The following is a 23,178-nucleotide window of genomic DNA, read 5'->3' as shown; positions in this document are numbered from 1 at the left end:
TTTTTCCTTGTCTGGGCTTCACCAAGTGAGAAAGGAATTTTCTAGTGAATGGCCTCGTACTATCCAATGTGGAACATCTTTGCTACCCAACCTTATTCAAAAATTGTTTTCAGGCTTATTCTGGGTTCCTTGGAATGTTTTGTTTGGCTTTGGGGCATGGGTTTGGATTATGGGGGAGGAGTCTGCCCAGATCTCTGTCAAGGTGTTTCAAAGGCTCCAATGATGCAGTGCAGGCATACAATATAGCCTAAACATGGCGACTGCCTTCTAATGTAGGTCTTGGGGGGGGGGGGGGGGGGGGGGTAAATAGGGGTATGTAAAGCCGCCGTTCCGCAACATTTTCGAGGCAAATCCGTGGATTCGCAGATATTTTTAGATCCACATGGTTTGACAGATAAACAATAGCATCGATTGAAATTCATTAAAAATCCGAAATTCGACCGTCAAAGCAATCAAAACCCGAAATCCGCGCCCAAATTGTCAACAGATACGTGATCTAATTATTGTGACTTGATCTGTGTTTGCTTGTCTCTATTTGCAGGGGCGTACGCAGACTATAGGCCTGCAGTCACTGGACTGCAAAAAAAATGTAGCGATCTTATTTGCATAATGCGGGGACAAAATCAAATGTTTACGCGTTCATTTTATGCAGGTAGTTTTATATATATGATGAGGTTAAAAACTATAATTTTCTTAATCATGGTAGTCTACAGATGATTTCCAAACATATTGTTATGTCGTTCAGTGCCACGCGACGAATGAAGTCCTATTCCAGATCGAGGATGACAGAGGATCGTGTAATATTCTCAAAAGTCTGACGCATTGACGCCAATTTCAAACCCAAAAGCGGGAGCTATGAAGTCTTCACGGAGAGGCAGGATGAGGGTCCACGCCCTCATTCGGCTTCTGAATGCTTTTACTGGTTAAAATCCTGCGTACGCCCCTGAGGGACCACGCCCTCATTTAGCTTCTGAATGCTTTGACAACAACTTGTTAAAATTCTGCGTACGCCCCTGATTTGTAGTTCGGAAATTTGTCTTTTTTGGTTAAAAAATGTTTCTGAGTTTTTAAGCATTTGTTTACGAATTGGTCAGAAATCAAAGTTGATATTTTGACAATGGAGTCAATTCTATTACATTGCTTGGATGCGCTTTTGAAGTTCGTCTGCATGGACGGATGCATAGACTCATGGATGAATCCATGAGTATCCGAGTCTGGTGATGTTTATTTTGCATTTTGACGTTTAGTAGTACCAGTTAAAACCAATGAGGACGCAAGAAAAGTAGTATCTGATTGACATATTTACTAGCCAATCAGCGAGGCAGATTGGCGAATCGAAGCAGGACGAAATTCTCCAGGTTATAAAGTTCTTATCAATCAAAATGTGATTCTTGCGTGCTAATTAGGGCATTCTAATTGGCTAACATTTGTATTGATGGTCACGGTAGCGCGCGTTAGACTATAAATTAAAATCACTAAAATTTACAATAATGTAAATCCAAATACAGTAGAACCTCGATTTAATGAAGTGTCTAGGGACTGGGGAAATGTGTTCGTTATATTGAAGTCCTGCTCTATACTTTTTAGTGTAATTTTTGGCCGGGCTGAAGGAAAGAAATTGTTCGTTATACTGAGGGAAAAGAGATTATTCATGTGTTAACTCCAGTCAAATGTAAAAGGCCTGTAGCTCCCATCTTTGTGTTTCAGCAGTAAAGTACGTCTTCAACGTTAAGAAGCATCACTTTTTATTCAACTGTCGTCTTGTCTTTTGACAATTACGCAAGAATCCTAGCCTTTTGCGAACAAGACTTTTAAACAGAGTCAGCAAGAAGCTGTTAAGACGCTGGCTCAGCAAGGCTGGCAGTACTTGAAGACGGTGTTAGGAATGAGCTTGTCAACATTTCCTCTGTCTTGTGGGCAACCGAGAGTAGACGCGCTGGTTGATGCATACTTTCGTGTATTCAACTGTTGCCTGTCTGAGGAACCCAACCCTGTATTCGTCTCCGGTCATTGTCGTCTATCTAAGAAACGTTACTTTCTCTGCATTTAGCTTGTTCTGAGGAAGTTACGATCCCCACATTTACTGGCTTCACCTCTTGTTCTGGGGAAGTTCATTTTCTCTTTGTGAAGCTGTCGTCTATCTAAGAAATCCTACTTTCTCTGTGTCCACAACGGCCTCCCCTTCCTTCAGAACTCGAATCAGAGCGTTGTTCACTCTTTTGCCAACCGACCGAGCTGTCTGTAAAAGAGAAAATATGACAATGATTATTATAAAGCCCTCAGCCCTCAAGGGATTTTTTTCTGGAATAAAAAACATGCCATCTGAAATAAAATCCAAGGTAAATCGTGTTTAATTCTTCACTATAGACATCTGTTAAGAAGTTATGAGCTCTGCTACAAAAATTATAATTTGGTTATCAGGAGCCCTTAAACCCGAAGGTTACCGCTAGCTTTGAGAAACGGTCTTCGCACCCGATAAAAAAGAGCCCGAAAATCTACCGGTAAGCTTATTGTGTCCGGTCATTACAAGGATTTTTGCAAAACGACTTCCTGTATAAACCGAGGATAAAATGATTGTACTCATTGAAGTTGATTCTACGAATTTTTTTTTTATGTGAAAACGTTCTGCTGACTGAAGAATGTTGTATAAATCTTAAAAGTGATTATAAATAATTAAAACAATAAATGATAATTGTTTATTTATGTTTGTTTCATGCGGCCGGTATAATGGGATGCTAGAAAAAAGGGATACACAAAATACAGTCTTTTTGTTTCGATTGGGCCTGGGAAATCATTCTATTTAGAGCTTTTTCTTTAAAGTTATGCTATGGTTTTAGACACATATCATTGTGCAGTACCTACACTTCTAATGTCTAGTCTTCGTTCGGAATTTTTGCGCCCCAATGTTATAAACAATTTTCTAACCGCTTAAAAGTTTTATTTATTTTATTATATATAATTTGATATATCCAGGGGGGGGTGCGCGCGCACCCTGCGCACCCCCCTGTGTACGAGGTCGAAACCAGTATTATAGCAGGGGCAGCGGAACACCTGGAACCAGAAAGGTAAGAGATGAAAATTTATATTTGGTCAAACAGTTATCTTTGGAATCCATCGACAAAGTATCTCATTTATCAATCTACTTAAATGCAGTAAGGACGACCAATAAATAAAAGATAAAACGCTTTTTGGTGGTTTCTTGACGACCAATAAATAAAAGATAAAACGCTTTTTTGTGGTTTCTTTTTATTATATTTTCATTCTTAACGATGTTTTTAATTTTAGTGTATAAAAGAATATAATACCCAATGAATTATTAGGAGGAGAATTACACAAATGATCTATAGCAATAAGGTTGTTACTGTGAGCACAATTTGACTGTGCATTTTAGAAGGCATTAACATTAAAAAATATTTTTTTTCTGCTCTCTGAGCCTCGGCATGTTCTTAGCATGTTCTGAATATTTGGTGAAATCTCAGGCTGGACGTTCTTATAAAAAAGGTAGCAGCTCGATGTACGTGGAATCTCGATTTCTAAGAAATTTAATAAATCATACATACAGACAAGCAGGGAGAGTTAAAGGTGTGATGATCCGCCTCTAAGTAAATCCCCCTCCCCTCCCCTCCCTCCCCTTCCCCTCCCCTCGCTAATGGTATGTTGATCCGCCTCTAAATAAACCACCCTCCCCTCCCCTCGCTAAAGGTATGATGATCGGTCTCTCCGTAAATCACCCTCCCCTCCCCTCGCTAATGGTATGTTGATCCGCCTCTCAGTAAACCACCCTCCCCTCTCCTCGCTAAAGGTATGATGATCGGTCTCTCAGTTAATCACCCTCCCATCCACCCCTTCCCCCTTTTTCCTCTAAAAGTACAAAATGGATTGTTCGAGTCTCACCTCTAGCATCTCGCATATTGTGTCCGGTTCCAGTCCACCGCAGCCAATCTTCTGCTGACCGCATACATTCCCGCATGAGTTAACCGCAACAAGAAGATGACAGTCGCTACAGAGCTCTTCTGATTGACTAGCGTCGACCACGTGACGACCTCCAATCTACAAAAAAAAAGTCTATTAGTGAAACAGTGCTCTCTATTAGATCCAAGAGTATCTTAGGTAAAGATGAGACCCTTAAAATGAACGAAAAAAATTGATTTTACATTTATTCGAAAGGATTTTACGTGATTAAGAAACCTTTTTACGTAATTTACACGGAGCCAACCAAAACAGGTTTGACTGGACCATTGAGACCATTAAAAAATATTATTATTTTAATCGTATCCGTTAGACATTTGAGTTGTTCAACACCGAAGTCGCACAAAATGAAATAATTTTAATAATCTTCCTCGCAGATGTTTAGCGAGTCCAGAACAACTGCATGAAGACAAACCCTTTAAATGCAATACGGCCGATTCAGTTGAGTAAATGAAGTCCGACTCTGAGAAACAAATATAAAACGCATGTGTTTTACATTTTCCTGCTTATAACTGAACGGGCATTTTCCTATTTTTCTAGCTTATAAAACTGCAATAAAGGGGGAATTGTTGAAAGCTCTCATAATTCAAAAGCCTCCGGTCCAAACAGTCAATTCATTGAGCAGTTTGTAAAGCATGCATCATTAAGTACACCCAGATTGTGCTGTATTGTTTAGAACAATTTTCATGTAGATTTTCAAGCAGCCTTTTTGGCGATTTGTGAACCACGGGCTGCCGCATCGGTACGGGGGAAGTTTGTCATTTGTTCGAGGGGAATATTTGTCACCAGTTTTGACAGTTTATAGACGATTTCGATGTATCGCGATGCCGCATTTTTAAAGCATCGATTTGTTTTTGGCTTTTGGGATTTTCTGTTCTTCAATTCTTGAAGCAACTAAAAACCAGGATGTTCTATTATAATTGTAGAGGATAAATTTTGTTTTACATGATAATAAAACTCTGGTATATATTCAGAATACTCCTATGGGATCTAAACAAAGTACAGATGGTCACAAGGACGTGATGAGGAACTCTAAAAAGGTAGAACACTTTTTGTAAATCTTGCTCACTCCCAAACTAGCCAATAAACTAAAAACCAGGACGTTCTATTATAATTGTAGAGGATAAATTTTGTTTTACATGATAATAAAACTCTGGTATATATTCAGAATACTCCTATGGGATCTAAACAAAGTACAGATGGTCACAAGGACGTGATGAGGAACTCTAAAAAGGTAGAACACTTTTTGTAAATCTTGCTCACTCCCAAATTTCCCACAGCTTGTCTTTCCCTTTAACCACTCGCTAACACCGGCTCTTTTATTTGAATCCCAACATAATTCAACGATGAAATATTTTTTAAAGGTAAACGAAACCTTCATACAATATCAAAAAGGGATCATGTTTTAAGTGTATTACGCATCTTTAAAAGAACGAAAAACGTCAAATTCACCAAAAGGTACTATTAACTTTTTATGTTATGCAATAACAATGCTCCTTTTTATATATTTTTTTGTGTTGTGGACGTCTAATGAACGGAACAAATCAGTTTTTTCTTGATACAAAATATATACGGAGAAACTAGCTTAATCCTCGGTCGTACAAAAAAGTTCGCGGGCTGAGACTTTTCAGTACGGACGCGCTCGGTTAATAAGTAGTATGTATGGTCAGCGGCTTGAAGAAAGGGAGCTCAAAATAATGGGCATCTTTATAACTGCCACCTTATGTACCCCACTAAAAAACAATATAGTTTGCAAAACGCTATTTTCTGTTTCACGCAGCGATAAAATAACTGCTCTGTTCGTCTCTTACTATTTTAATTTGTATACTTATTTCAGGGTTCCGAAACCCCGTCAACTTGATGTAAAATAAGGCACAGCTGGGAATCCTATAAAGGCCGCAAATTGATCTGCAAATTGCGCGGAAAAGCAATCTGTATGTTCTTCAGACAGTCTTTTTTTTTCTCATAGAGCTCTCTTCACGGTGGGGGTATAATTTATAAACACGTATCAGCTTGTGGCATCAAATTACTCTAGCTTATGATATACTAATGTCGATGTAAAGTTTGAAAGCTTTTCCGTTTGCATTGTTTTGTTTTTTTTTGCCGCTAAAACTGCTGTTTTCTAGCCTGGCACCATCCTTTCAAAACACAAGCATTTCAGAGCAAAAATAAACTATATGGAAGGAGTAAAGTTCGCACCCCTATTAGGGCCCCCGAATGGTCTTTGGCGAGCACCCCGTTTTTTATGCGAGACCGAGCATTTCTAGTTTTTGAATAAATCGAGCAGCGAGCACATCGAGAATACAATGCGAGCACGGCGGAAAAAAATTGCGCGAGCATTCGAGGGTTGGCCGAAAACTGCGAACACATCGAAATTTAGGGGGACCATTCGGGGTCCCTCCAATTTCACCGCCAGAATTTTCCATATGAACCTGCGTACAAATATTGTTACGCTGAAGCTTCTCCGATCGAGAGGGGCATCATTTTAGAGTGTTTTTTTAGTATGTATTTATGGGTATTTTATATGCTGATTGCGTTTAAACAAATAATATATATACCAGTATACATTTTTAATTCCAAGAAATCGATTTGTTCGCATATGGACCCACAGAAAAATAGTGAATCAACATTTTTAAATGATCATTTTCGTCGCCAGCTGCTAGCTAGCCTGACTTGTTTTCCCTTAGGACGTAACCTATGGAAACAATGACGTCAGAGCTAAATTAGCCGCCCAAGGACCAAAAAAGGTGAGAACGCTACAAGGAAAAGTGTGGGTTCATTAGAAGCCACAAGATAAAGCTGAAAGTGAAAAACGAAGTTAATGCCGTAGAACCTTCACGCTTTTAAGCTTATTAGCGGGAACAAGAACGCATTCTTTGTTAACTATACTTAGACTCAATAAGAACAATAGACTGATATGGTCCAAGGGTGACGTACGGCTAACGCTTGCTTTGGGGGCTGTAAAAAGCCTCAGTAAGTAAGTAAATGGCCTCAATAATCAATGTTAGCTGAAATAACGGAATTTTACAAGTTGTAAAATAAGTTTTTTACTCATGTGGGCGCAAACCAATTTAAAAGCTTTTGCAAACCTTTTATCGTTTTCTTTGAAGTAAATACCGGGAAGCGAAAAAATAGTTATATTTTTCTTCCACAACTTAAAAAAAAATAATAAAATCGCCTGATATTCGGTACCCCAACCCCAATACTTCTGTGCTAAGGGTTTGAATAGATAGCAGGGAAAGGCTGGGGTTAATGAATTATTAAAAAGTACCCTTAACTTTCGATACAGATCCCTGCTTAGCTAATTAGTATGCGTTAACTTTTGATACATATATCTACTGATTAGCATAAAAAACACGTGGACATATTTTCGTCAATGCATTCACTCTCATTTAACAACTATCACATTTGTGAAATTTCAGCAACACACTTGTCTATTTCAACGCTCTACGAGTAAATTACTCCTCATTTTCCTCGTTGTTTCCTGGTTCCAACGAATCTTTTTTTTTCGGTTAACCGCCATTCTGGTATCATACTTTTTGTTTCTCGGTATTGTCTCGGTTAGTAAGGAACTCACTTCTTCTGAAACGAGCTTTTGCAATCTTGGCGGTTTGGTGATGACCAACAATTTAAGTTGCATTTTGGCATCCAGTCCGAAATAGTTTTCGAAATTTAAATATATCGTTTAACTAACTATTCCCAAACGCAAAGAGATTTTGATTTCAGGGCCAGCGCTAAAATTCATAATTCGGCTGTAAAGATGTGAATCCAAGGAATTTTCCAGTCACCTTTACCTTACAACAGTATTTTTTGTGTCGCTTTGTGTCGCGATTGTTTTGATCGCGAAAATAAGGGACGCGTTATTGTAAGCTGGTCGTTAAAAAGAATCCGCATTATTTCCTGTTCCAAAGAGAGGTAGATCATTTGATTATTCAATTGCATTTACACTCTTTTTTTATATAAGAACATCTAATTTTCAGTTGAGGCTGGGCCGTTCTTATTTTGGGACATTTTTAGGCTGAATATGTTCTTAACGATGTTTTAAATTTTTTGTGTAAATAAGAACGTATTAACCAAGAATTATTAGGAAGAGAATTACACACTAATGATCAATAGCAATAATACGGTTGTTACTATAAGCACAATTTGATTCTGAATTTTAGAACTAAAAAAGAATTTTTTTTCTGCTATCTGAGCCTCGGCATGTTCTTAGCATGTTCTTAAAATTTGGCGAAATCTCAGGCTGGACGTTCTTTTAAAAAAGGTTCTTATAAAAAATGTATTATTATTATTAAATTATTACTATTATTATTATTATTGCATTTTAGGAGAGATAATTAGAGGTCTAATGCTACGATGAACAATTCTATCAGCGGTAGGCATGGCAACGCAGGCGCTACGACAGCGATAGAGCAGTATTTTCTAGTTGGGGTCAACTCGGCAGGATGTGTCTCTGGTTCTGTCGCAAACTCACTGCTTATCCTGGCGTGCTCATGGTTTCGTTAGCGGTATCTTACATGATGTCATGCGCGGTGTGGCAACCGTGTGTCTGTGTGTCCCCCCACGGTGTGATGTCACGCCAATAGTCACACCTTCACGGTGTCATGTCATGTCACGCCAAAGTCACACCTCAACGGTATTTTGTCACACCAATAGTCATACCTTCACGGTGTCATGTCACGCCAATAGTCACGCTTTACGGTTTCATGTCACGCCAATAGTCACACCTTTATGGTGTCACGTCACGCCAATAGCCACACCTTTATGGTGTCACGTCACGCCAATAGTCACACCTTTATGGTGTCACGTCACGCCAATAGCCACACCTTTATGGTGTCACGTCACGCCAATAGCCACACCTTTATGGTGTCACGTCACGCCAATACCCACACCTTTATGGTGTCACGTCACGCCAATAGCCACACCTTTATGGTGTCACGTCACGCCAATAGCCACACCTTTATGGTGTCACGTCACGCCAATAGCCACACCTTTATGGTGTCACGTCACGCCAATAGCCACACCTTTATGGTGTCACGTCACGCCAATAGCCACACCTTTATGATGCCATGAATAGCCGCACACCCTCGCGGTGTCATGACACGCCAAAAGTCACACCTTATATGGTATCATGTCACACCATAATAACACCCTCGCGGTGTCATGTCAGGCCGATTGTCATACCTACACCCTCAAAATTTCAGGTCACGCTTTCACGTCAAGCAAATAGTCACACCTTCACGGTGTCAAGTCACGCTTTTAAGGCGTCATGTCACGCCAATTGTCACGTCTTCACATAAGCCCAACCATAAAAACATACTTCTCTTCCAGTGTCGTGACGAATGACTACGAAAGAAAAAAACACCAAAGAACCTTCGTCTAGCCCAGGCCCAGGGTAATAAAAATATGAGATCTGATGCTTTTGTAAATTGTATAAGAACTAATTACAGGAATAACTTAACGTCATCGAAATATTTATTTATAATATATTTATGTATATCTATATGTAAAAAAACACTAGACATAATACTTTGTAAATAAAAACAGAATTCTCTTTTGCAAAATCATACTCTACGAAATATGCCTGTACATTTCACTAGTCAAAATAAACTTTAAACTGTCACAGACATAATGGATATAGAAACACACAATGAATGCGTTTATTGATTTATCTTGTGAATGTCGTGTTTCGCGCATCCCGAATAGCCTACCTGTAGGCTTTGATAGATTTTCCGGCACGAAAACGGCCGGGTTATGGGAACAAAGCCAAGTAGGCTACGCATCTGAATTGTAAGGGGCCTTTCACTTTTGAAGAGACATCACAGGCACGTACCCAGGATTTTTTCTCTGGGTGGGGGGGGGGGGGGGGGGGGGAGGGTTTGCGAAATCCGAAAAAGTGCACCTAATTATTTTTCCGGAAGGAGAGGTGGGGGGAGGAAGTGAGTGAGTGAATTCTGCACCCCCCTGCCCTTATGTTCTCTTGTCCTGAACATTTACCCCTGTTGTTTTTTAATATTGATCATTAAATATAGCCGAACCTTTATTGAGTAGAGCCTGTCTTTAGAAAGCCACAGGATATCCATTGCTACTTTTGATGTTAACCGCAAATTTTCTGAACAGAAAACGCTATTATGAACCAGCTTGAGTCTGGAAAATAACCAAAGCAATCGAGAAAAAAGTAGATCATATAAACCATAAAAAATTATAAGCTATATACCTTACAGCGGTTATGGGTAGCGTTAGTTTGAATAACCAAGAAAATTGAATTTGAAAAAGGGAAGTTAAACTTTGTAATATTATCAAATATTAAATACAAATATTTATTTACAGTACAGGCGTTTCTATAAAATTTTCGGTGCACTGCCTAAAAAAAGTCTAGTGCTCACTTGCCAAATATGTTCCACATTTTCCTACAGTAAAAAATCAATCCGTTCAGGGCCCCAAAAGAGGCGCTTGTGGTTAGAGCAGCTGTCTGCTTATCTTTTAACCAAAAACCTAAAAAGTGTGTTTCATAGGCAAGGTCATAGGCAAAGTCTTGCGATATTTTTATTGAGTTTGTTATAAAACTATATTTTCATAGTTGATTTCGAAATTTCAACACATAATTTGTCTTCCAATATAAGACTACTTTATAAATATTTGGCATCAAGGGGCTAATCAAAGGAGATGAAGACGTGCCCACGCTACTCATAAATAGCGTAAATATGATCAATCGCTTCTACACAGACTACGGCAGTAACAGGGGATTCAATTATATCTGAGGTAATACCCAATTACGGTCGCAAGGAAAACTGAGAGAGAAAAGCGGTCTGCTTTCGACAGCGACAAAAGGGGCACTTTCCAAGAATAACGTTATTAAACTCGAGCAAACTCTCGATGGACTGCAAGCGAAATCTCAAGATCTTTAGGGATGGCTTACAAGAACATTAGAGGCAGATGTTTACATATTCTAAGATATAAATGCCTTGTTAATCGACAAAACTTATACAAGGTGCAAAACAAGTAAAAATAAGTTGTTGATTAAAAACCGCACATGCGCAATAACTAACACATTTTGACTAAGGTTATAAAAGGACTGAACGTGAACAAATAACATTATCTCGCTTAAACTGACGTGAAAACGAATTCGTAGCAGACCAAAAAGTAAGTGACAAAACAGAGACAGCAAAACGGCGAAAAAAATTGCGAATAAACTCTTAGGACAATAGATCTGCGAAAAACGTAAGTCGTGTTAACGCAAAAGTTAACGATAAGTTAAAGTAATACGTAGACAGTGACCGAGTTAAACTAAGGTTTGCTTATTTGCCCTTTTCTTAGGAATATCACTTCTCAGATAAAATGATTTGATTCGAATTACGTAAGAAAAAAAACAGCTGACGTTTAGTTTGAAGATCCAAAAGGGACCGAACAACACCCACTAAAAATAAAACAAAACAAAAAGAGATAAAAAACATTCGCATATTTTTATCGCCGATTAACTCACGAAGAGAAAAGCCATCGTTAGTTATCTGAAGGACCTGATAGTTTACTATTTTCAACCTCTGCAAAACCTGAGAGAAAACAGCAAATTTTATGACAAGATCAACCGCGTGAATGCAAGCAAAGGAACAGTTCTAACAAGCGATACTGGGTTTGACATTATTACTGAGAGAGAACTAGATAAATCGACCAAGAACGGCTAACTCGATACAAGACAAACTGGAGAAAAACACAATAAGCAAAAAAATATTTTAGCAAGCAATGACCTAAGTTGGGAGTAAGTATCAAAAAAGACGAGAAGATAAAACATCAGCAGACCGAGAGACCGAGAAATGGAGAACTTTACGACTGAGTGCTTACCAAACCCTGGTATATTTAACATCAATCACGACTTTGTCTACGACGACTTTCCAACAACTGTCATATCGATCATCGTATGTACCGTGATTCTATCAGTGCTAATCACTTCGACTAACTTAGTGGTATTAATTGGGATTGCCCGCAAATCCCTGCTAAAAATCCCGGCCAACATTCTTATATTCTCTCTTATGCTTGCTGACTTTCTGACGGGGTTTTTGTTCCTACCGCTGGCCATTGGCTACCTGATGAGGCGAGAGCTACAGGACTCGTGTGTCTACTTTTCCCTGACTCTCACCGTTAACTGGCTTTTCCGTTGCGTCTCGTATCTCACTCTCATTGCTGTCTGCATTGAGCGCTACGTGAGCCTCTTCTGGACTTACAAGCACACGGTTTACGTAACAAAGAACGTAACATCCACCATTGCCGCTCTTATTTGGCTGTCAAGCCTCGTGATAGTCCCCTTGAGTGTGTTTCGTGTCATGCCAAAGTCAGGGTGGGTAATGGGGGGAACAGGCGCCGTGGGAATGGTAATCCTTGTAGCGACTAACTATCGCATTGTGAAGCTAGCTCGGCGACACTGTGCTCAAATACAAGACCAAACACCCACAGAGCAGAGGAAACAATTGGCCAAATCAAGAAAACAAAGCGTAACCATCACGTACGTTATCGGCGTAACTTTGATCAGTTATCTGCCGCTCACTGTTCTGATACTAGACGTACTTTTGCGCGGGTACACTGCACGTACAACCAAGGCATATCAGATCTGTGATATCTTATTCACTGTGAGCTCACTCATTGATCCCTTCATATACTGCTGGAGAAATAGGGAAATCAAAAGGGCTGTACAAAATACACTCGCGAAATTAAGAGAAACCCTACTGTCAAGGTGGACCGCGCAAAAGAACTCTGATAGACGACGAAATAGCAGAGGTAGTACTCGGGATGAGGGCCAAAGCCGTAAAGATAAACAAATGAACTTAGAGAATAGAGAAAACGATGGTCAACAAGATGGGGAAAACGAGGGAATGAACTTGAAGAGGAGTGAGGAACTGCGAGGAGGTCAGAAAGGCAGGAAGCAAAGAAAAAAAAGAAATAACATGAAAGAAGGGGAAAGAAAAGTAGGGGAAGAGAGATAACAGGGAAGGTTTGAGGAAGAGGAAGAGAAAGATAAGGAAGGGATACAGGAGACGTAGAGGGATATGACGAAAGTAGAGACCTTAAGAAAACAGAGAGATGACAGGGAAGGAAAGAAATAAAGAGAAGAGGTAACAGAAAGAGAATATATAGTAATCAGTCTGAAAGAAAATGGAAGGAAATAGGAAATAAAAAGAAGAAGAAAAGAGAGAAGACAGAGGAAAAGGAGAGCAGAAGAAGGGAGTGCTATCGAAGGGGGAAGAGGAATTTTACAGGAGAAAAAAATGAGAAAGGAGTAGAAAAAGAGGATAGAAGGAAAAAATGGAAAAGAATATCGGATAGGAGAGGAAAAACGACATAATTAAAAATACATAAACCAAGGAGAAAAATGAAAGAGAAGGAGCTGTAATTTTTAAATTGATACAAGTAAAGCAAGAGAATGAATCAAAATGTTTTTTAGAAAAAGAATGATCCTTTTAAAGAGTAAGATTGAGTAATAAAAATATATGGTAATATTGTTGCTGTTTTTTTTTAAATTTGTTGTTCAATGCTAGATGAGCAGCCAAAGATCAGTAAGTCATTACATATTTAAAGGAAATTGCCACAAGATTACTGTCTCTACAAAAAAAAAACATTTTAACCGTTTAAAACAGCTCACAGTAGCATTAGGCATGACAAATATTATCTCTAACAACAAGAAATAAAAAATAAATACAAAAAAGTGTAAAGTGAAGGCCAGAATTATCACTAGTTATATCATGACATAAGGGAATAAGTGATTAATTTTTTTCCAGTAAACCAAGGGATGATTGATAAAAACTCTTAGTATTCTCAAAGTTGTATGAGGTAACACAGTTTACAGAATCAGCCCTTTGGACTTTTCATCTCTATAAAGACACCAACTTTTTAAATAATGGAAAAAAAAAACATGGAAAAAAAAAGAATTGATAATAATACAAAAAAAAAATTAACAGAAACCCAATTAAAATGAGAAGTGGATAGCCACCCAATCTTCCCCCTTGGATTCTCCCTCAATGCAGTAGACGGCAGTCATATACAGTATGTATGGATAGTCCAAAGTGCAAATGATAATAGATATATGGTCAGGGGGAGCTTACCTTAGACAATGTAATAATTATCTGAATTTGGTCAGGGGGTAGCTTACCTTAGACAGGGTAACAATGATTGGCATTTGGTCAGGGGGGTTACCTTAGACAGTGTAATAATGATCCGCACTTGGTCAGGGGAGGAGCTTACCTTAGTGTAATAATTATCTGAATTTGGTCAGGGGGTAGCTTACCTTAGACAGGGTAACAATGATTGGCATTTGGTCAGGGGGGTTACCTTAGACAGTGTAATAATGATCCGCACTTGGTCAGGGGAGGAGCTTACCTTAGTGTAATAATTATCTGAATTTGGTCAGGGGGTAGCTTACCTTAGACAGTGTAACAATGATTGGCATTTGGTCACGGGGGTTACCTTAGACAGTGTAATAATGATCCGCATTTGGTCAGGGGAGGAGCTTACCTTAGTGTAATAATTATCTGAATTTGGTCAGGGGGGAGCTTACCTCAGATAGTGTAACAATGATTGGCATTTGGTCAGGGGGCGGAGCTTACATTAGTGTCATAATCATCTACATTTGGTCAGGGGGAGCTTACCTCAGATAGTGTAACAATGATTGGCATTTGGTCAGGGGGCGGAGCTTACATTAGTGTCATAATTATCGGCATTTGGTCAGAGGGGGCTTACCTTAAACAGTGTAATAATGATTGTCATTTGGTCAGGGGGAGCTTACCTTAAACAATGTAATAATGATTGGCATTTGGTCAGGGGGGAGGGAAACTTCCCTTAGACATTGTAATAATGATTGGCACTTAGCCAGGTAGAGCTAACCTTAGACAGTGTAATAATGATTGGCATTTGGTCAGGGGGGAGCTGATGGCAATCATATGGGTCATCAGATATCTCAAGTTCAACTTCCCCACCATCACTGGAGACTGTCACATTGGGAATTCTACAGGGGGGGGGAAACAAAAAACAAAATTAAAGTTACGAATGGCATGTGCATTGAACATGGAAACAGAAACTTTTAGTTATAAAACTTGGAATAACTAATGGTATAAAAAATGATTGTATTGTATTGATTGTACATAGTTATTCAACTCAAACATCATCTTAAAAAAATTCACAAATAGTAAGAAGTTTTCAACACTGCATGCACTAAATATTAACAGCTGAATTGACTCTTGCAGACCAAACAATAGCATAGTTATAATGTATCACATCTTGTTCCTACATCGTCTTCCTCAGGAAGTCAAGCATGTTTGCAACACTGGTAGAGAATACTATATCCCTAACCAAACACAGTACCTGGTATTATAAAGAGCTGCTTTCACGGCTAGTGAAAGGGCATCATACAAATTTCCTCCACATTCTAAGACCTGATGGCAACAACAAATCAAACATGCAAAGTCAACTTCATGACACAATGAGGGGATTTGCTGAAGAACATATTAAATGCACCCAAAGAAAATTGATAACATAGCAGATTTCATTCAGGAGAAGCAGGAAGGAAGACCACAACTGTTGAAGCCAATTATTTTGGGCCAGCAGTTATAAAAAAAACTTCAACAACTTCTTATAGGAATTGTGAGGCTATGGTTACATTTCAGGCAGATAGATTTGAAGGTTGAAACATGGTAACATAGAATGACTAATAATTTAACAGTACTCAATGGTCTTACCAGAGTATCAACATACAAGACCCAACACTGTTGTCCATGGATGATTGACAATGATGACAGATCAATGGCCGATTTATTTGAGTAAGTTCGGTCCAAACTGCGCATCAAGTCAGCTGCAAGATCATCACCTGATCGTCCATTAAACTCCACTGAAGCATTCGATGAACTGAAAACCGAAAGAGTACTGTTGACTGTTTTATAATTGCTGTAAATGAGTGTCTTGCCTAAAGGAACAATATCTTTGGCTGTAAGTTTCTATCCTTTGTATTTTTAGAATATAAAATTCAAGGGTGGGTAATTTTTTTGGGTGGTAAGTTTCTGTCAGGTATGAGTCGCATACACAGAGGGGTGCAAGTGCACCCCCCCCAGCCAAAAATTGGCCATTTTTTATTGGAATCTTTAAATACTATAATTTTTACATATGATACCTATGACTGCGCACCCCCCTTGGCCAATCCTGGAAACACGTCTGGGTATGTATTTTTAGGCACTGTTAGACCCCCTTATACTCATATCTGAGCCCCCCTCCATCCTAGAAATCCACAGCAAAACCAAATCCAAACCTACCAGTCAACAAAAAACTCAACCCGACCACATCCTGGTGTCAAGAGGTTTGGTTCACCTATCTCCGCTTTGACTCCGACTAATATATCTGTATCAGACTGAAAACAAAAAATACATTGTGATTAAGATCCCAATTTATGATTAAGGTCTTTTTATTTGTTTTATTTTAAGGAGAGGAGCTAGATATATTTTTGTTTGTTCTAAGTGGATACAAAATATATTATTTTTGATTGCGGAACCATTTGGAGCTAGAGTAGGCTTAGGTGTTAATATTCCCGGGGTTATCAATCGATGAATGTGATGATGGATAGTAATTGATAACTTTCGATAATAATCTATGGCAATTAATCGATTAATATAAAAAAATCAATGTCAAAAGTCAATCGATGGCAGCAAAATCTGTGGCCTTTGATCGATTGTAATTGATTGGTTGCTAATTGATCGATTGGCATCAATTGGTTAATAATTCTTCAGTGCTTCGATACTTACATGTACACTTGTGCATATATCTTTAATTCCTTTTACCAAATATTTGGATTATTTGCGTGCTTGTTTTGCCTTTTTAGTGGATTGATTTTAAAGTTAATTACATTGCTATAGTCGAAGATGTCCCAGTAGACACGGTGACGCGGAGATTTGAGTTATAAAGATAATAACATGTTACTGACGAGTGCAGCAGCAATATTTTACGAACTTTTACGCAGCAAGTGAGTAAAATATTGTCTTTTTTTTCTTTTTATTATATCGACTTACACATAAAACCAGCAAAATCGCGAAAATGATTCTTAGAGTCATAGATGTGTCATACTTCTCTTTATATAATAAATTGAGTAATTAGACATAAAGAAAAAAATGTAATGGGTTTTATTTCTCATAAGCAGATAATATGTGCAGATTAAGAATTATAGAAATCATATTGCATTGTATTGTATTGTAGAAAATAATAAATAATAGTAAATGTCCTAGTTGATCATTTACCACTTTTTACGCGTTTCCACAAGTGATTCTCGTTTTACGGGCCAGAAAAGTTTCCCGTTGCTGAACTTCAAAGGGACAACATTGATATCCCTTAACAACACATTGCGCTTTTAGAATAGCTTCATTGGTTTCCTGTGGCCTTCATTTTTACATATTTCAGCCATTGCATCCTTTGTACGTGCTCTTAGTAGTACCCCACACTTCACGTGTATAGTAGTTGACCGCGTGTTCATGTAGCGGGTTCACAAGTAGGGATCGATTTTCATAGATTGGTACAGGTTTGCCTGTGACTATCAATTGTTGATGGGTTGACCGATGTCAATCGATTGAATAATCGTGTGGGTTTTCGATAATCGATTTCCATCGATTGTTAACCCAGGGTAATATTTTAAAATAGCTCCCAAAACTTTTGCGTTGTTTTTCTATAAAAAATATAGAATAAATATTGAAGAATTGAGAAAAAAAGTAACTCATTTTATATAGGTATTGAGAACTTTTACCCAATAACGAGGGGTTTAATAATATCCCTTTCTCTCATAACATTGCAATACTTAAGTAAGTTAGATACGGCACGAGATTCTTCTAAAACAATTTGGAGATTCTCACCAATCGAAGTCGTGCAGACCCACTAGTGTTTGACACTATACCAGTTTCTACTTCAAAATACCGATAATCTTCACAGCTTCTACCATCCGAGCGGTAATCTTGCTCCGCGCCGCTGATAATGAACTCTCTCTCGTAAACAGAGAGTTGTGCGTCCGCCATTTTGAATAACTACTATAGATTGTGTAACACATCACGGAACTACACAACTCGCAGGCTCAGCTATTTGAGACACAGGGGGCCCACATGGATTTCTTGTCGCTGGGGAGAAAGGGGGAGGGGACAAACGAGTAATCGTCATTTTTTTAAGAATATTTCCCAAACAAATAAGAGCATAAGATTTTAATTCCTACTGTTTGATGAAGGGAAAGAAACACAAAATGTACAAACTTCTCTATACTTGTTCTGAAATAAAGACACTCAACTACACATCAACTTTATAGTGATTTCTTTTTATTACAATTCATACATAGTGCAGATGCTAGTCAGAATAACACTTCTAACCCTACTTTCTCCTAGACCGCTGTTGACTTAGAAGAACTCTGAGTTCTGACATAAGGCCCCACCTAACAGAGAGTACAGCCCTGAGACACACCTGTACACACATGTATTTGTGGGGCATGACCAGGCCCCTCATGATCTCTGAATCATGCCACTCCCCCCAAAAAATTTTTTGCAGTCTGCTATGGCCCAGTTCTGTGACCTTTCATCATTTATCCACCATAGATTCAAGAACATGTTTCTTGCAGTTCTCCAGGAGTGAATAATATATTTCACAGGAGACTTTGGCAAGCCTTCTGATCCTAAGAAGGACTATAATAATCATATCAAAATTCATTATATCAAAATTTCCTTACACTATGTCGTCCATGCCTATGTTGTATGAGCTACACAATTTAGACCTGCATGCAATTATCAAAAGTGTCCATCCAGAATAACCATTAACACACAAATAGCATGTAATGTTGTCAATTCTATATTTGGATGGGATATAAGCTATAGTTCAAAGGTATTGGTATAGTATTTCCCTTATCATTGTGATTTACTTCTTGCAACAACAAAGCAATTTGCTGATATTAAATTATCATGCATATCTCCATATCAAGTATTTCCATAGGTTTCAGCAGAAAATGTGAAAAAAGGGAAAATGCAAAAAGGTAAGTGGTTATTCACTTGGTAAACGTTTAGCTGAGACCTGTGGAAATACTTGCTGTGCAGGCTGAAATACATTCTATACTACTACTAACTTTTTGCCCCTGCCGCCACCCCATATATTCATTATAGGCTAGAATAATAAAGGAGTATATTTAACGACTGCAGTACTTTAGAGACCCATAAATGATTTTCCAAGTCTGTCCGTCATATTTAATTTCTACCTTATCATAACTGAACACATGTATTTTTTTTCTAAAAAGAACATAAATATGATGCCTTCAGCACAACATACTTTATACAACCAATTACAAATATAAACTCATCAATATTGACTATTTTGGAGTGTAATAATAGCTTATCATAAATGAAAATGTGATCATTAATTATGGATGTTTGTGAAAATAAATTCTAAGCCTTGGAAATAAAATATAAACAACAGAAACAGGTTAACTTCACTTTTTTTCCATTGCGTTCTATGTTGCTTCATATCTTCTATCAAGCAATCAGCAAATTAGAATAGAAGATCTGATGCTTTTTATCATTTCACTCATGACAAGAACTTTACTCTATTGCTTAAATATTTTTCAATTGCACTGACAAAAAGTACTTGCAACAGCTATTTGAACACTCCAATCCCAGGTGGAGGTAGTGTTAGGTGTTGTATTTATGGGGGTAGAGGTCCTTTAATGCTTGCTTGGCTTCATCGACCCCATTATCTGCCGCCATCTGAAGCAATGGTTCAACCTCACTGAAATCAAATTTTAAAAATCAAATTAAAACAAGGGAGGTATACAAACATAGGAAACAATATGTGCAGAAAAGATTGTATTGGACAATCTTTCAATAAGAAATGACCTCTTTTTGGCAGCCAGGGAGGGGAGGGGGGGGGGCATGCATTCCCTGGGTACAGGGATGAGAGTAACTACAAATCAAACATACTGCTCTTCGACATCTGTGTTGTATCCTTGAATGTGCCCGGCAACGAGATTATATGCCCCATGGGGGTGTCCATTTTTTGCTGCTTCTCTGGAAATACATTTACCAAATGTAAGCATTTAGTTTTACACATACAGTAGAGTGTTACAAAGTGTGATAGTCAACAACAGAACAATAAAACAATAGAATCAGATCACAATAAAGTGTAATATGGTAAAATGTAGTTCACAGGTTAATTAGAATCACTCTAATGTGAACAGAATTATGACAACTAGTATCTACCTGAACCAGTACATTGCTTGATTTTCATCCTTTGATGTCCCATGTCCTAAAATAAGATTGAAAAGCATTCAAAAATAACATTTAGAATTTATTAAATATTATCCCATGCTAGCATTTTTACATATTTGTAAAAGGTGTGTTTATGCTTATTTTTACTTTTGATAATAATTGTAATGTATGTTTATTCAAACCCATTGCAGTTTGCACTGGATCACAGGAAGTAAGTAGCAACACAACCATAGATAATTAGACATTTAAAAATACTTGAGAAATACTGGAAACTGAAAAGCCATAAAAGACCTTTTAAAACTAGAATACATGTTGTGCGCAACATGCAACTTGCAACAACAAAAATTGTTTATTTTTTACTTATTGAGTCCAAGGTAGTAACCACAGTGTTGTTGTTTATTGTTTACTTATTGAGTCCAAGGTAGTAACCACAGTGTTGTTGTTTATTGTTTACTTATTGAGTCCAAGGTAGTAACCATAGTGTTATTGTTATTGTTTACTTGTTGAGTCCAAGGTCGTAACCATAGTATTATTGTTTACAATAATTTTCTAAATATTGACCAATCAGAGAATACATCACATGACCTTGATTCAGCCAATGAGAGCCTGGGTTCGACTGGAGTGAGCACTGGGTATATAACATTGTTTACCTTTAAGGAATTTATGTCCAAGGTGGTGTTGGGCGTGTGAGCTGCCGACATAAGCATATGCTCGCACCACATGAAAATGAAGATGTTCCATGTAGTAATACATGTAAACAAAAAACAGGAGCACGCCTACGACAACTGCAACCTAGAAACAAGAAGTGCATGGCATAAGAATTGTTTCTGGCATTTACAGCTAACTCTCACCTTATATACACCCTACTATTATAGAATCCTTAAAATTGTCAGCAGAACAAAATGGTAAAATTGCCCCCCCCCCCCCCCCCCACATCCGGGGGCCATTTCATGATCAGATGTATTTAATGAATTCATAGGGGTATGCATTTTATCTTCTAAATGACAGGTCTCATTTTCTGTGATGCGTGAGCTTCTTATCTCATAAGCCTCATGCGCATAGTTCTGATTAAAACTGCCTCGCGCCTAAGATTTCTTATCAATCTTTTGTACCAAGACCATAAAAATAGCAGGAAAAGTCTTCAATCATTTGAATGTCAGACGAGAAGACGACTTTCATATTTCCACCACGTAAACAAACAAAAACATTGCTAATTGTGTTATCGACACAGCGGCTATGAGAGTAATCTTAACTCATCGGAGTATTCTATCGCTTTTATAAAGTTGTAACATCTAACGTACAATAAATCAAGTCTTCATTTCCTATAGCTAATATAATAAAACTAATCCGTCAAGTTCGGACCTGTAGGGCAAGGTTCATTCAGTCTAACTGCGCGATTCAAAACATCGAAATTCCCATCGGCATCCTTACCTCAATACAGGTCACCCACCATGGGTCCGGTTTCTTTTTACGAGCAAGGTAAACTTTAGGCCCGTACGGCAGGTTTGGGTCATAATCAGGCTGTCCGGGCGCCCACGAAGGAGTTTCATTCCGCGATCTCTTCCGCACTTCTTCTTTCGCCGACATGTTGATAATGATGTCCCTCGATTTGCGCATGAACGAAGCGAGTGTGGTGTTACGAGCGCATCGATTGGACAATCTAAATTTTGAACCAATCAGAGCAGTCGTTAGAATTTTTCATCGAAGACAGCTGCAGGTGGAGAATAACAACGAAAATTCTGTAAAATTCTTGTAGGTCTACTAAGTATTTTCGAATGCGGTCTAGTTTATAATTACACTAATGGATATTAGTGGTTTGAAAACCAGTTTTTTAGGATTATATCTATGTCTTAATCTATGCGGTTTCATAAATGAAAAGTTTGGAAACTACGCGAATTCAGATCTCACCTTTCTTCGCTCGCCTTGGAAGCGTTAAATTATGAATTTCGTGACGCGTTTGTAGCTATGGCTGCCGTTTACACAGTTGTTAATGAATTTCATAGCTACTATCGAAAATTAAAAGCTGGCAGTGTTCTATTGGTTAATAAAAATAATTGGATCAATAAGAAAGCATATATATTTTGAAACGCATAGAAAATCAGAGGACTCGCGAGCGATGCAAATAATTAACATTGGACGGTCTAATTTATTTTATTCAAACCATACTACAGGGTAACAACACATCATCTAAACAAACATTTTAAAGTCTGTTTTACAAGGATCAAATGCATTTAGCGTTCTATAAATAATAAAATGCTCGGGGGAGTGGGGCGTAAGAGTGCAATTTTCTTTTGGAGTGGTGGTGGTGGTGGGTGGGGGCTTTCACTGTCCCAGTAAAAATACGGACGTCTATTCTTTTTATTCCATTGTTTAGCTAGGGTTTATTTTTTGGGAAAGTACCCCAATAAATGACATTACCTTGATTTATGTGTCATCATCACCCACATGTTTAGAATATTGTTTTTGTTGTTGGTTATATCTTTAAGAATTAGAGATGCAGTAAATTTTCGACATTGGAATGTCCACTCGGATAGTGTCCTAGGAAAGTTTCCTTGAGTTCTCTCGGCAACACTACACCTGTTTGACTAGTATGTAGGCTACTTGAAATCTTTCAAGACGCAGATGGGATACCGCGAAAGTGCAAGTGATACAGCGTAAACAACTGGAGGGAAAACAGGCATAGTAAACGCTGAACGCAGTCTCCCTACAATCTTGTGCGCAAGATACTGAAAGACACAAAAGAGCACGGACAAGCGTAGCCAGGTTGCACAGCCTCAGTTGAAAGAAAAACAAACCAAGCTCTAGCGCAATAGCTTGTGAGGAAGTTTATCTCAAGCTAGCCTCGTTTGAGATGCAAAAAAGAGCGCGTTACTAGTGCTATTTAGGCCGAAAAAGAGTTATCCTACAAGATTACTTTAGTTTCAGGCTTCCTGTCTACACAGGAGGACCGGGCCTGCGGTTG

General features: G+C 38.3%; 3 protein-coding genes and 1 long non-coding RNA gene across 4 annotated transcripts; 2 read left to right on the top strand and 2 right to left on the bottom strand.

Moving 5' to 3' along the window:
* Window positions 1-1,503: 1,503 nt before the first annotated feature.
* Window positions 1,504-18,020, bottom strand: LOC5506282 (exosome complex component RRP42). Its single transcript, XM_001626954.3, has 7 exons — window positions 17,838-18,020; window positions 16,257-16,351; window positions 15,690-15,855; window positions 15,316-15,386; window positions 14,839-14,959; window positions 3,895-4,050; window positions 1,504-2,239 (listed from the first exon to the last, which is right to left on the bottom strand). Exons 1-7 carry the CDS (start codon window positions 17,994-17,996, stop codon window positions 2,138-2,140), a joined length of 870 nt encoding a protein of 289 aa, XP_001627004.2. The 5' UTR covers window positions 17,997-18,020; the 3' UTR covers window positions 1,504-2,137.
* Window positions 4,898-9,788, top strand: LOC125559112. The gene is made up of 4 exons (XR_007306349.1): window positions 4,898-5,009; window positions 5,138-5,203; window positions 6,657-6,716; window positions 8,298-9,788. It is a non-coding gene; the product is annotated as an uncharacterized LOC125559112 (long non-coding RNA).
* Window positions 9,867-13,240, top strand: LOC125559111 (melanocyte-stimulating hormone receptor-like). The gene has a single exon (XM_048721081.1). It carries the CDS (start codon window positions 11,781-11,783, stop codon window positions 12,942-12,944), a length of 1,164 nt encoding a protein of 387 aa, XP_048577038.1. The 5' UTR covers window positions 9,867-11,780; the 3' UTR covers window positions 12,945-13,240.
* A 247-nt stretch (window positions 18,021-18,267) lies between the features above and the next one.
* On the bottom strand, window positions 18,268-22,212 carry LOC5506291. The gene is made up of 6 exons (XM_001626953.3): window positions 22,125-22,212; window positions 21,648-21,876; window positions 20,867-21,008; window positions 20,208-20,253; window positions 19,929-20,015; window positions 18,268-19,737 (listed from the first exon to the last, which is right to left on the bottom strand). Exons 2-6 carry the CDS (start codon window positions 21,831-21,833, stop codon window positions 19,641-19,643), a joined length of 558 nt encoding a protein of 185 aa, XP_001627003.2. The 5' UTR covers window positions 21,834-21,876; window positions 22,125-22,212; the 3' UTR covers window positions 18,268-19,640.
* Window positions 22,213-23,178: the final 966 nt, after the last annotated feature.

This window comes from Nematostella vectensis, chromosome 13 (assembly GCF_932526225.1).
Source record: "Nematostella vectensis chromosome 13, jaNemVect1.1, whole genome shotgun sequence".
NCBI classification, from domain to species: Eukaryota; Metazoa; Cnidaria; class Anthozoa; order Actiniaria; family Edwardsiidae; genus Nematostella; species Nematostella vectensis.
This window is presented reverse-complemented; position numbering and strand designations above follow the sequence as displayed.

What these genes read in the sequence shown, in the direction of transcription:
- LOC125559111 (XM_048721081.1), top strand. Translation starts at nt 11,781, where the DNA reads ATGGAGAACTTTACGACTGAGTGCTTACCAAACCCTGGTATATTTAAC.
- LOC5506282 (XM_001626954.3), bottom strand. Translation starts at nt 17,996, where the DNA reads ATGGCGGACGCACAACTCTCTGTTTACGAGAGAGAGTTCATTATCAGC. An exon ending in TCTTGTATGTTGATACTCTG is followed by an intron (nt 15,387 to 15,689) that starts GTAAGACCATTG and finishes TGTTGCCATCAG; the next exon opens with GTCTTAGAATGTGGAGGAAA. An exon ending in TCATTATTACACTGTCTAAG is followed by an intron (nt 4,051 to 14,838) that starts GTTAGCTCTACC and finishes TTTTTTTTGTAG; the next exon opens with ATTGGAGGTCGTCACGTGGT.
- LOC5506291 (XM_001626953.3), bottom strand. Translation starts at nt 21,833, where the DNA reads ATGCGCAAATCGAGGGACATCATTATCAACATGTCGGCGAAAGAAGAA. An exon ending in GGTGGGTGACCTGTATTGAG is followed by an intron (nt 21,009 to 21,647) that starts GTAAGGATGCCG and finishes TCTTGTTTCTAG; the next exon opens with GTTGCAGTTGTCGTAGGCGT. An exon ending in CAAGCAATGTACTGGTTCAG is followed by an intron (nt 20,016 to 20,207) that starts GTAGATACTAGT and finishes ATGTATTTCCAG; the next exon opens with AGAAGCAGCAAAAAATGGAC.